The sequence below is a fragment of the Dermacentor albipictus genome, chromosome 1 (genome assembly GCF_038994185.2).
Source record: "Dermacentor albipictus isolate Rhodes 1998 colony chromosome 1, USDA_Dalb.pri_finalv2, whole genome shotgun sequence".
Taxonomy (NCBI): domain Eukaryota; kingdom Metazoa; phylum Arthropoda; class Arachnida; order Ixodida; family Ixodidae; genus Dermacentor; species Dermacentor albipictus.
This window is the reverse complement of record NC_091821.1, coordinates 346,389,119-346,402,602: the sequence shown is the minus strand read 5'-3', so window position 1 is coordinate 346,402,602 and position 13,484 is coordinate 346,389,119. Positions and strand designations below refer to the sequence as shown.

The following is a 13,484-nucleotide window of genomic DNA, read 5'->3' as shown; positions in this document are numbered from 1 at the left end:
AAGATAACCCCACGCATTGTCGCTCATTATTCAGCGCTCTGAGAAGTCAGCTGTCCGTCACATTTGCAAAAACGGCAAGAAAATGAAGTCCTCTTCAATCATATTTAAGGCAGGTCATATATGGCAACTACCAAAGAATGTCGGCGCTTTCACAAAACGTGAAAGAAGCGCTGCAAACACAAAGTCGCCACTCGATGCCGCCGTACCAAAGCAAGGCTGGAGCCGGGATGTTTTCCAACCAAGCGGCGAGGCGCAAGCTTCCCGTTTTTCGCGCTAGGTGGCGCTCCGACTTCTGCAAGTGGTCAATTCCCGCAAGTAGAAGGTTGCAACTTACGTGAAAAAGGTAAACAGTTAAATCTAAAGCTTCTAGCACCCAGACTCCGTGGCCGTCCGCGCTCTCAAGGGTTCCGCAACATTCAGTCCGACATGCTCGCAAACGCCACGAAACTGCGCCTGTGCGGAAATGATTTGGTGAAACGTGTTCCTGTCCTTGTGCGCCTGTGCCACAAGGAGGCCGAGCCTGCACCAGTGAGCACTCCCGCAAATGCAAGCGCTGGCGAGAAAAGCGACTCAAGTTCGTCTGGCAAGGATCCGTTCGCTCGTTTTCCTGAAAACACCAACCCAAAGACTGGTGAAGTCGGTGGCCCCACCGGGCCCGAACCAACTCGTTACGGAGACTGGGAGCGGAAGGGAAGAGTTACGGACTTTTAGCACGGACTGAAGGCGAGGCAGGTGAATTGTATAAAATAGTGAAGAGCACTGTAATGTTTGCATCACTGTGTCCGTGTCATCTTTTCCATGCCGTTCTTGCCCTGTGGTACGTGCCCGTTAGCGCATTAAACGTATAAACTGGACATTCAGTTGAGAGCAGCGTGTTTATTTACAATCAGAACGACAGGAGAGCCACCTTTTACCAAAAGAATACAGCGAAAGAAGAAAGAGGTTCCCAGCTGGCATTGAGCTACTGCAGAAGCCGCCAGGCTGACGGCAAGAGCCGCACCCACAGGAGTGAAAAAAAAATAAAAGGCCCAGCTATGTACAAGGACAGACCTTCTGTAATGTGCAGCACAAAGCACACCGGGGGTCTTTTGCAGTGTCAGGCAGCTGGAGCTCTGGATTAGCACAAAGGTTGCCTCCCGCGCTCCCTTGGGGAAAAAAAAAAACATCTGGTCCAGTGCTTGGGAAAAAGCTTTGGGGCCAAGAACTTGGAGTGGGCAAGCACTGCCCAGCTGGGGGCCACCCAACCTTGTTGCAAGCTTTCAGTTATGCAATACACTATGGCATTGGGCATAGAAACAACAGAGGCTAAGAATATGACGCATAGACATGGCTTTTGTCTCACTTGTTTCAATGAAGTAATGTTGAGGTAACGATCACATGTTAGTGCCGTAACAGCACCTGAAGCTTCAACTTCCAGTAATAGTAACACCGGCACAATACTACATTAAGTGCCTGTAGCTTTGCAAATGTATGGAGAATTTTCGCTCTTATTGCCTTGATTTCCATGATAGCAGCACGAATGTGTATGAGAACTGAAAGCTTGCAGCTCCTGCCACTACTCCCCCAAGGACCGGGCTTGCTCCAAAGAGAGGCGTTATGACCAGAGGCACTCGGCAGGGCTGGAAGTGTGCCCAAGAAGGGCACTCCACCAGCCCACTATCTTCCCCTCTATCCTCCTTCAGGGTGCGGGGGTGGTTGGGTCATGGCTGCATCACTTGACAAAGGCAGCAAAGACACCCCACATGACCTCGTTGGCATTGGGCTTGGCTGCCTCAGCCTCCATGTCGAGCTCGAGCAGCTCGCGCACCCGGCGCATGGCCAGCTCGTAGTCATCGTCTGAGAGCGGTGCAAAGGCATTCTCCAGCACATCAGAGGCATGTGCCAGCACCAGCAGTGCCAACAGCCGCCGGTCCATGCGCTGGGGGTCATTGACCCAGCGGCTCAGCACTGCCTCCTGCACTCGGCGCACCAGCTTGCCCTTGGACGTCTGGTCTACCAGCGGGTGCGTGGTCATGTCAAAGAGCAGGAAGTTTTGCTTCTCTGTGGTCAGAACTCCCTTTTCCACCAGGTTCTTGGCTAGACGCTCGCGGACATTGCGCAGCTGGTATCGCAGCTTCAGAGGATTCCACGTTTCACCTGCATACAAGCAAACCAGTAGGTGAATGTGCGTTTGTACAATGACTGACTAATTCCAAAACTACAACCTGCAATGTAAAATAAACTGCGGAGTAAATATCCAATATTTATATCAGTGTGCTTGATCCACAGATCTCCGACGCAGTGAATAACGCAGTGCTGAGAAACATCACTACACAGTTTTCAAGAAAACATCTTGGCAAAACTACTGGAATATCAAAGCTCATATTTGAAGAAGCGAAATTCCTACCTGGACAAATGCAATGTTTCCATTAATAAAGTACCTCCTTCACATAACTGCGTAAAAAACAAGATGATTGAAGGAAAAAGCTACAATAACAACTTTAAAAGTTCGATTCAAGCTACACAACGCTCTGGCTTGGCTGCATTACGTGACAATTTTATTTCGTCATCATTTTATGTGTCATGATAACTCTTACAATTTAATGGGCTGCAGTGTAGTACGGATGGGGACATAAAACACATCATGATTAAGTCTCCCAGCAAATTGTGTCTATATATCAAAGCCCTTATGGCCAGCACGGATGTGGCTGTAGAAATAAACTACTTGGTATAGGATCCAACCTTGGACCTCTTAATCCTGTGACGTGCTCAAACCACGTGCACAGCAAATATCATCGAGCATTAAGACAAATTAGTGTTTATGACAGACATGGGGAACAGCAGTGATGCTGCTATTCCTTTAGGCCTTGCCCTCGGCAGCATTACATGGTACTCCAATTCATTCTAAATGTGAAAAATGCCACTAAAGCGCGAGCTGAAGACTGTCAAAATCTGTGGTGTCATGAGAGCTGCTGGAGAACACTTCTAGTTTCCTCTACCTGACTTTCAAAGTCTCCACATACTGGGCCAGTATAACATAAAGCTATTCCAATCTGTTTTTCTTCCAAATCCGCCATTAGCCTTTCTGATAGGACAGTGTAGTGCACTGCTACATGCTACAATGGTCCGGTCACAAAAGATGACATGTCCAGCACGCTGACAGTGTGCGAGCAGTGGAATTGACAGAATCAGGCTTTCACCTGATTGAGTGGGCTCAGCTAAAATATAATTTGTGGACACCAGGCACCAGCGTCTTCACCCACATATTGGTGGCTCCGGACTCTGCATCATCGCTGCAAGCTCCGGCTGCCGCAGCTGCCTCGCTGGGCCTACCGCCACAAGGAGCTTGAGCCCTGCTGTCTACACAGTCACTAGTCCTCGGTTTAGTTATCCAGTCAGCCATGGCCTCAGATTCTCCTGATCAAGTACTGCAGTCAGTGCCACTACCCCGCGACCCCAAGGTATCCGCTCTCAAACTCCCAGAATTCTGGTCGTCGGGCTCGGAACTTTGGTTCATTACCATGGAATCCTTGTTCCATCACTATTGCCTCAGTTCGCAGTTGACCATGTTCGACCATGTCATTGGAGTGCTTCCACCTACTACTGCTGCGATTGTTCGCGATGTTCTACGCTCTCCGCCCATCGACAGCCCCTATGACCACCTTAAGGTAGCACTCATCCAGTGCACCACTGAAACGGAGCAGCATCGCTTACAACTTCTTACATTGGAGGAGCTCAGCGGCTACAAGCCTACCGACTTATTGTGCCGCATGCAAGCCTTGGCAGAGACCTGACTTCTTCAAATGACGGCACATTTCTCAGGGAACTTTTCCTGCGGCACCTCCCACCGCAGGTGCACATGACCGTGACTGTGTCTTCATTCTCGACGTTGGAATCTCTGGCCGAGTTGGCCAACAAGATTATGGATGTTGGTTTTGCCACTGTGGCCACAGTTCATTGCTCTCCTGATCCTCCATCCCACGGCACAGCCTCTGGCGACAGCTATGCGCAGCAAGTAGCCCGACTGACAGCTGAGGTCGCTGCCATCAAAGCACACCGTCTATGTTCTTTGTCATGACCTCGCCGGCCCGGCCTCGGTCACCCTGAACACCGTTCTCCTCTCCCATTACGCTTTGCTGGTACCACTGTCGCTATGGCTCTCACGCAAACCAGTGCCACCATCCCTGCTCCTCCACAGGAAACGGTTGGGCCGAACACCAACGGTGACCGCTGTTCCTGACCCCAGATTCAGTCGCCTTTTCCACATCCCCGACCATATCACCAAAAACCACTATATCGTCGACACTGGCACCGAGACTTGCCTTCTTCCTCCCACCTTGGCTGAGCGCTGCTATCCTCCTGACTAGCCTCCTCTCACCGCGGTCAATGGATCGACCATCCGGACCTACGGATGGAAGTCAGTGACTCTTGACATCAGCCTCACACGTACCTTTCACTGGATCTTTGTCATCGCGGCCAGGTGCCAGTCCATCATCGGAGCCGACTTTCCTTGGCACTACAAGCTCGTCGTCGACGTGCAGCTTAGCCGCATCTTGCACTCCGAGACGAGCTTAACTGTCCAAGGAGTTTCCTGTTGTGCTCCACCGTTTCGGCTTCTCCAGGCGCACATGGCTGTTTCTGACACTTGGTCAGCCGTCCTGCCTAGTTTCTAGACGTGTAGCACTTCGTAGTTCTAGCACTTCATAATGCCTAGTTCTAGACAGTGTAGCACTTCATACCATCACCACTGGCCCTCGTGTTTGCTTGGGCTCGTCACCTCGCACCGGATCGTCTAGCTTCACCAAAGAGGAGTTTCAACACATGCTTGACCTCAGCTTCGTTCCTCCTTCCTCCAGTCCTTGGGCCTCGCCACTCCATGTGGTGTGCAAAAAGAATGGTGACTGGTGCCGCTGTGGCAATTACCGTACTCTTAACAAGGCACTGTTCTGAACTGGTACCCTATACCTCACATTCAGGACATTACGTCGGCACTGCATAGCTGCACCATTTTTAGCAACTCCGCCCTGGTGAAATCCTACCACCAGATCCCTGTGGAACCCTTAGGTACCCCAGACTGCTATTACAACACCCTTCAACCTATTCGAATATCTGTGCGTGCCTTTCGGTCTTCGTAATGCGGCCCAGAAATTCCAGCGTTTCGTTGACTAGGTATGTGTGGCTTGACATGCTGCTTTGCCAATCTTGACGACATCCTCATCTACAGCACCACCGTCGAAGCTCACAAGCTCCATCTACATCAAGTGCTTGCAAGAGTGAGCAAGTTTGGCTTTGTCGTTAACGGTCCGAAGAGCAAGTTTGGCATTATGATGTTGGATTTTCTCGACCATCGCGTCAATGCATGCGGAGTTCGTCCTCTCCAGACGCGTGTCACAGCCATTGAGTTTAATCAGCCATCCACCACCAGCCTACTGCGTGAATTTCTTGGCCTCGCCTACTATTACCGCTACTTCATTACTCACAGTGGCAATATACTGCAGCCTCTAGACAACCTTCCCTTGGGCTTCAAGACACCGAATACTGCCACGGCCTGGAACGACACCGCTGATTGTATGTTTAGAGGCATTAAAGAAGCCACTGCCTCTGCAACGTTCCACGTCCACCCCAAATGCGACGCCCGAACATCTGTCATGGTTGGCGCATTGGACACCACTGTTGGTGCAGTCTTGCAGCATTTCGTTGCTGATGCTTGGCAGCCCATCGCCTTCTTTTCCAAGAAGCTTGCACTCCCTCAGCACCGCTACAGCATGCTCGGCTGAGAGCTGCTTGCCATCTATTTGGCTGTGAAGCACTTTCGACATTTTCTCAAGGGATGTTCCCTCCATGTCCTTAGCAACCATGAGCCATCGACTTTTGCCCTAGCGTCCAGCAACACCTCCTACGCTCCCCACGAAATCAGAGAGCTTGCCTACATTTCTGAATTCATCAGTGACATTCGTGACGTCAGCGGAAAATCCAACGCCGCCATCCATGCAATGGACCATGGCCGACTGGTCATCGACTTCACGACCATGACTACCGCCCAGAGTGTCGACATCAAGCTCCAGCTGCTTTGAATAAACGGTACCTCTCTGGTGTTTGAAGATATCATGCTTCCTCATGGCGACATGCCCCTTCGTTTGTGATACGTCAACCGGATGTCCTCATCCTTACATGCATCGCCCATACCGCTGGGCCGTTTTTGATGCTCTCCATTCTTTGGCTCATCCTGGCATTTATGCAACACAGCGACTCGTCACTTCTCGTTATGTGCGGCCCAGTATCAGCGTAGATATTTGTCGCTGGTCACGCGCGTGCCTCAACTGTCAACTGTCTAAAGTGCATCACCACATTGTGACTCCTCTTGGCACATTCCCATCCCTAGATGCCTGCTTCAGCCATCTGCACGTCAATATCGTTGGCCCCCTTCCACCCTGTGGGAACCATCACTACCTGTTAACCTGCATTGACAGGTTCACGTGATGGCCTGAAGCGATGTCCCTCCTGGACATAACGGCAGACTCGATAGCTCGAGCACTCATCACACTCTGGATTAGCCGCTACGGTGTCCCTTCCACTATTACGACTGACCGTGGTCGTCAATTAGACAATTACCCAGTCTATCTCAGCTACTCGGCATCAATCACATCAAGACTACCTCCTACCATCCAATATCCAACGGGATCATTGAACGTTTTCACCGCCAAGTGAAGGCTTCACTCATGGCTTCAACTTTTCCTGCATCATGGATAGAGCGTCTTCCTTTCGTTATGCTTGATATCTACACCACTCATCGCCGTGACTCTTCCACCAACACTGCCAAGCTTATGTTTGGCACCACTCAATGAGTCCCTGGCAAACTATTAGACGACTCGCCCACCGTACCCGAGACTATGCCTACTGTCTACGCAGCGCTATGCATAGTCCCTCCCCCCCCCACCGACAATGACATTCTTCCCGGTGTGTATACGTCAGCCCTGGCCTTGAGAACTGCACACACGTCTTTATGCGCCACAACACTGCGTGTCCTCCATTACGATCTCCGTATGATGGCTCGTTCAAAGTACTAAAGCATGCACCTAAACACTTTCTATTGCTCATCAATGGCCGGTAAGATACGGTCCCCGTCAACTGTTTGAAGCTTGCCTGCTTGGACTCAGATGCTTCAGCCACTTCTGCTGTCACATTCCCTCCCAACCAGGCCAGTCCTACTCGCCGTGTGCATTTCATACCACCGCAATCTACGCTTTGCCATGCGTCCAGCTCACGGCTTCCTCGCTAGAAGGGGTGCCCTGTAGTGCACCACTACGTGTCACAATGGTCCGGTCACAGAATACGATAACACACCCAGGTGCGCAAGCAGTGGAATTAGCGGAATGAGGCTTCCGCCTGATTGAACGGGCTCAACTAAAACATAATTTGTGGACACCAGGCACCAGCATCTGTCTGGTTTTTCTTCACCCACAACAGTATGGTTCGGGTCCACCCCATATGGGCTGGGGTCACGCCCATATGGGCAGAGCCCGAGCCATTTTGAACTATCGAGGAGGGAGGGCTAATGGCCGATTAGGAATAAAAACAGATTGGAATAGTTTTACACGATACCATCCCTATTTACAATTCCTTTCTTGGTGACACAGCGGTATCAAACCCACACTACACTAAATGAAAACAGAAGAGATAGAAAATAAAATAGTAGATCATTAGAAAATACCACTCCTGGCTGCCTCAGCTGACAAAGTACCTGTGCTGGACTTGCAGAGGTCCTGTCTGTACCGTAATCATGGACAAGTCCACACTTTTCTATGTTGCTAAGTTTGCTTTTCAAGAAATTAGTTTGTTCCATTTGGAGCATTTAGCTACAATCAGGTGGAAGGTGTCTTTTTTTTTTCATGATATGTTGATGTGCCACTGCAAAGCAGATGTGCATGCCAACATCCCTTGCCATTGGCACAATGGTCACCTGACCCTTGGCCTGCTGCCATGAGCTTTAATGCACGTGCTAGGCCTTTAATAAAACCCAGCATCTGCTCTCCTACCACTTAGGTAGTCAATCCAGGCCTGCAAGGTCTCGGGGGGTCGAGTCTCCTTGAGGTGGCGCAATGCTTCATCCAGAAGTACGTCGCCTGTAGGTGTGTCCGAGCGTAGCAGCACCTTGCGCAGCAGCAGCGACCGGCGCCGCACCCCACATCGCTCTAGCTCAATGCGGCCTCGCAATGCCAGCTCCACCAGGATGCACCCTCGCAGGCCGGACGAAATGCAGTCATTCCAGAAGGATGTGTAGCCCTGCATGTGCCAGCGACCTCCAAAACGTCAGCAGCTCACCACCACATACAGTACAGGCAAACTATTGTATCACAACTTCTCAAAATATAGTCTTGTACACCGTGTTAACAATGTATGCATTTCATAAAGTACTTCCCTAGTCCAAGCAAAATAAATCAAGAGCACATGTCTGCAGCTATTTCAGTTCAAAAAATAAAAAAAAATGTAAAGGAAACAACGACACCCTATATTCTATGAGGGTGAAATAGTTTCTATAAAGACAATGCTGTACAAAGTGGTTTTGCTCTTTGGCTAGACAGTACTTGTACACCGCTGTTACTTCAGCTGAGGAACCCAAACCGCTCTAAATTTTTTTTGTAGGTTCTGTGTGAAATAGTAAGCTCACACCAAGTGTGGTGTGAAACAATAGACAATGACTTCCTGATAAAGTTTGACTGATTGGAAGGCAACACACATGATATGACAGTTGCAGCAGTGAAGCCTATGGAAGGATATTGCCTAATTTCTATTGGCAGTTTGGGCTATTTTTAAGAAATTGCTAGAAGTAATTGAATTAATGGTAGGTCATCGTAAGAATAATGACATTAAAGGCTGCACTATTCAGATTAAAGAACATAATACGGGTTTTTTGTTAGTGCGTGATAAAAAGCTTTGGTCAAGTAGCAATTATTAGTTTTTATCTTAAAGCCGAAGCATAGAAACATAGCAGTGTCTTCAGTTGCAGCTCACTAATTGCGTTCTTGCATAATAGCTGTGTTATACAGCTGTGTGTATTCCATTCATGTCTTCAGTTGCTGCAGAATGTTCATAAATTTTTAAAAATTCTGCATACCAACAAACAGTGCTTCATTTTGTATCTATCTACTGTACCTCACTCACGCAGCAATACCACAACAATGGAGCCTGCGAAGAACATCAAATAAATAAATTCAAATGCTTCTGCATTCATCCTAACCAGAATGTGGCCACCATGGCTGGAAATTGAACCTGCAACCTCAGTTCAGCAGCCTCAGCCATAGACTAACGAGCCGGCTGTTCCAAGCCAGTCATAAATGAGCCAGCTGTTTAGTTAAAGGGCTCATCTAAATCGAGCTCAATTTTTGGTCCAACATTCTGTACTGTCACATCATTTTCACATGCATCAAAAAGTGCTTGTCGAATGCAACTGTTACTTCAGTGCAACGTCTCCAACAGTTTTTAGAACTGTAACAACAGCTGGTTAATCTGAACTCCACAACAATACAACACAATTTGATAACAGTTGATCACGATCCCATTTTCAAACCACCTCTCTTTCATTAGTCTTTCGTTACAGACAAGAAATCTGACCTGCAAGAAGGTTGCAGCAAGTTTTGGCAAGTACCATCACCACCATTTCAATATATATGAATATAGCAACAACTCGAAAAAGTGCTCCTCTGGTTTTGAGAGACATTAGCAAGTTTTAGTTTTAGCATGTCTTTATATGTATCACTATTGGCAGAATACTACATTACTAGAAATAACGCGAGAAGCCGCATTGGTGGCACCACCTTGTAGTTTTTATCCAGAGGGGGAAAAGCTGCTATTGCAGTGACCAACCATATTCTGCTTAGTTGCTGGTGTAATCTATCAGCAGCAACATAATTTTGTAGCCAAGTATTTAATGGAAACCTGTCTAGTCGGGAGGTTGAAATTGTAGTTGAAATTGTTGAGAAGTTATTTAAATTGGATGCCAACCACAAAAATTGAAAATATGAGAGGTTCTGGCTTTCGTGCGGGAGCCAAAATGTCTTATTTTTAGTTGTTGGCATCCAAATTCAACAACTTCCCAGCAAAGTAATTGTTAACATGCAGCTCTTTTTATTTTCCTTCAACAAGAACACACATGAATCACAAATGTTTCTTGTGCACTGTGGTTTGATAAAGCATTACAGGACCTTGCCACCAGCATTTTTACTGCTGTCCACATCTCAGGAACGAGGTGTTCCGTGACGGGTAACAGTTAACGGACAAGCCAAAACTCTCGAAGGGCAACACTAGGTCAGTTTAGACAAGTGAAGTATTTTTCCAACACTTCACTTCCGTTTATTTTGGGGGGGGGGGGGGGGGGGCAGTTGATTACCAGCAGAGAAAAATAAAAGCCAAACTACTCCTTTACTTATTTTCCATGCAAACCATAGTGCCGGTGGCATTTAGTAATTCCATACACCGAGCACATTCGGGCTGGTTTTGCAGGACAGAAGTACTCAAATGTTGCTGGGTTAAGTCCGATTCATTTGAATGCAATGCAATGCTTGTTTATCACTAAGAACTTGGCTAGTCCTGAGCAGATGCTGCTGAATTTCATGATGGCATGAAAGCTGCCGAGACCTTCCAAGTTGGTGTAGCCATGAGTTTCAATTTTACATTTTGCCTGACTTACAAACATCCCCTCATGATAGGAATGATGTTTCGTGGTTTTCCATAAGTGCAAGTTATGCATCCAGCTCTACTTATATTCCATATGAGGGTCTCTTTAGGTGTACAGCTCATTAGTTGGTTAGCTTAGATGCAGAATAACATTACTGCCTTCACTCACTCTGTGCATTCCTTAGGATTTTATCAATATTTCTGAATTCTTTTCCAACTTAAAGACCATAATTATTTCAAGAATAAGAGTAATTCTGCGATTTATTTTATTCAGGTGTATCTTTGAGTCAGTTGGTATTTCTTGAAAAAGAAAGTTTTTGACTGCATAAAGAAAAAAATGAAGACAAGTTTGAAACAGCAGCACAGACGCTAATTTCCAAGCGAGTTAATTTACAGCAGTTCAACATATATATGCTAAGTGTTAAAAACAATGCATGCACACAGCAAACACCATGAGGCCCCACATTACCTGCTGACCTCTAGCCATGAGCACATTCAAAAAACAGTGCTACGCAAGGTTTTCAATCTTTTGGCCAACATTTGTGGGACGGCATAACAAAAAAACATGTATGTCTATCCTGCTCTTATCAGCCAGCCCTAAAGACCAGACAATCCTGTTGATAACGAAGGCCGAGTGCCTCTCGGGCTACTTTCACCATGATTATACGTCTTGCTTGTGCAAACTTTGCCTATTTGGTTTCTCCCACCCTATCATTACGCTTATATTTTAACTATGCATACCACCATATGATAATGCAATTTAGCATACCCAACTAATTGAAAGAACTTCAATGCAAGAAATGGTTACATGGGGCATCAAAATTAATTTTTTTCAACACTTATTTCCTTCCTTTGATTTTACAAGTGTGCTTTAAACCTTGCAAATTTTCCATAATTCGTTCCCCGAAATTTGGATTAGACGGGCTGCTGTTGCCTTAGAGATGCTGCTCAATTTTGCAGAAGTAAGGCCGGCTACAACAACCAGTGGGTTTTACCACTCAATAAATGGCATGAATCCATTTACAAGGTATGAAATTCGAAACTGAAAATGTATTATTGAGTTCCATCAGCTCCCATTAATTCGACCTTTATGGGACTACAATATTTGGAATAAAAAATGGCGGTAAAACAGACACAATCAAATATTGTTGTATTACTTGAGGCTGAAGTACGACTCAATCAGCATGCGGTAGCAAGCATTGACATGTATAAACGCTGTGCGCAACTGAAAGGAAAAGTAAAGCTTTGCAAATAGAAGTAAAGAAGTCCCATCAGATGAAAGTCTTGTTTTTTAAGACTTCGTAGCCACTGCATACTGAGAGGAAACTGGCGGGGGTCAAATTAATTGAAGCGGTATGCTTTCACATTCGAACTACGCAGGTTTTTTTTTTTTTCCATAGCTGCCCCCCCCCCCACCCCATATGTATGGCCTCTCACCGGGACTTTTCAGTACGTTCGAATTATGCGAAAGTTCGAATTAACCAGCGTCGACTGTATTGGCAACACAGTTTGTGCTTTGCTCATACACAAACGTCAGCATTTCTGGAAAACATCCGTCCAAAATTATATTAACTCTTGGGTACACATGCTACTTATTCTTGTACAGAAGTATACGCTTCGCATGCGCTCAGCTGCAAGAGCGCTATTTATATGCTCAATTACTGAACAACAACGAACGCAGCAATAAAAAAACAGGCATTGTAGTCGCGCGTCGCGTGCTGGTTCTAGTAACGCAAGGAAAGGCCGCAGGCAACGCGGAATTCCCCACGTAAGAAGAAACGCCGATACAGGTACGCCGCTCAACGAGTTCGCGGCTGTCATGAGTGTGCACGCCGCTTTCGAGTTTCAACACACCGCCGGACTTCATCAACGTCTGCCAATTGCAGCGTCGATGAAACGACAGGGCGGTGATACCCGCGACACACACTTGAAAAACGCGCAGCTGCTACGATGCGAGGCAGGCGCACCGCCAGGCAGCTGGCAGAGGAAAACAGGTGGACGACAACAGGCTCTCAGAAGCACCATTTTTCGTTCAGAAGCCTGACGGACGTCACTCGCGTTCACTGCGCAGTGTCGCTCGTGTGAAACAACTGCATCTCGAAAGGTTAAATCACATGAATTCATTGCCGTGCAATTCAGCCGGCAGGGCATGTAGGACGAAATCTTTCTAGATCGAACGAAAGTTTCAACGAATTATTGCGATGCAATGCCGCTGCCACTCCTTACGCTACATTTTGAGCGGCGCCAGAACAGCAAAGTTCAGGTACAAAAGGAGCAAAAGCATCCGCAATCACTACGTAACCAACTCGGCGGCCCTGACATGAGGGCGGCTACAGAGAGCGCTGCGCGAGGTTCCGTTGTGAAAGCTTTAGGCAAAGCGAACCACCGGAAGGAGACCCCAGCACTGTTATCTATACATTAAAATGCGCCAAAGCGGAGTGTACTTCACAGCATAGAATTACTTGCCTCTTTTTCTTTAAGCCCCAAAAGAAGCACTTCTTCCATCAGCGTTAGGCGAGTCTCCTTTGAATCGACATCGTCTTCGCTCTCTGGTCGGTTCACAGACTCGTCCACGTCTTTGCCCCGACCGTCCGGGTTCGAACAAGCGTTCTTTCTTTGAACAAGTCCCTCTTTGCGTAGCATTGTACCTGATCGGTGCGAACTGCTCAGAAAGTGGGCATACACAGTCCTTCCCTTATAAGCAGGGTTTCACTTGCCAACGCGTTCTGCACAAACACATAGCACACACTCCAATCACGTATACAAGAAAAAAAACTGAGCAGCAGCAGTAATGGCGGACAATGACGTCAAGAATCACCGCTTGACACCGC

The 13,484-nt window shown here is 47.4% G+C and overlaps 1 protein-coding gene across 1 annotated transcript; it reads right to left on the bottom strand.

Annotated features, from left to right (window-relative positions):
• Positions 1-856: 856 nt before the first annotated feature.
• sau (Golgi phosphoprotein 3 homolog sauron) lies at positions 857-13,474 on the bottom strand. The gene is made up of 3 exons (XM_065452104.1): positions 13,120-13,474; positions 8,016-8,262; positions 857-2,136 (listed from the first exon to the last, which is right to left on the bottom strand). Exons 1-3 carry the CDS (start codon positions 13,294-13,296, stop codon positions 1,712-1,714), a joined length of 849 nt encoding a protein of 282 aa, XP_065308176.1. The 5' UTR covers positions 13,297-13,474; the 3' UTR covers positions 857-1,711.
• Between the last annotated feature and the right edge of the window lie 10 nt (positions 13,475-13,484).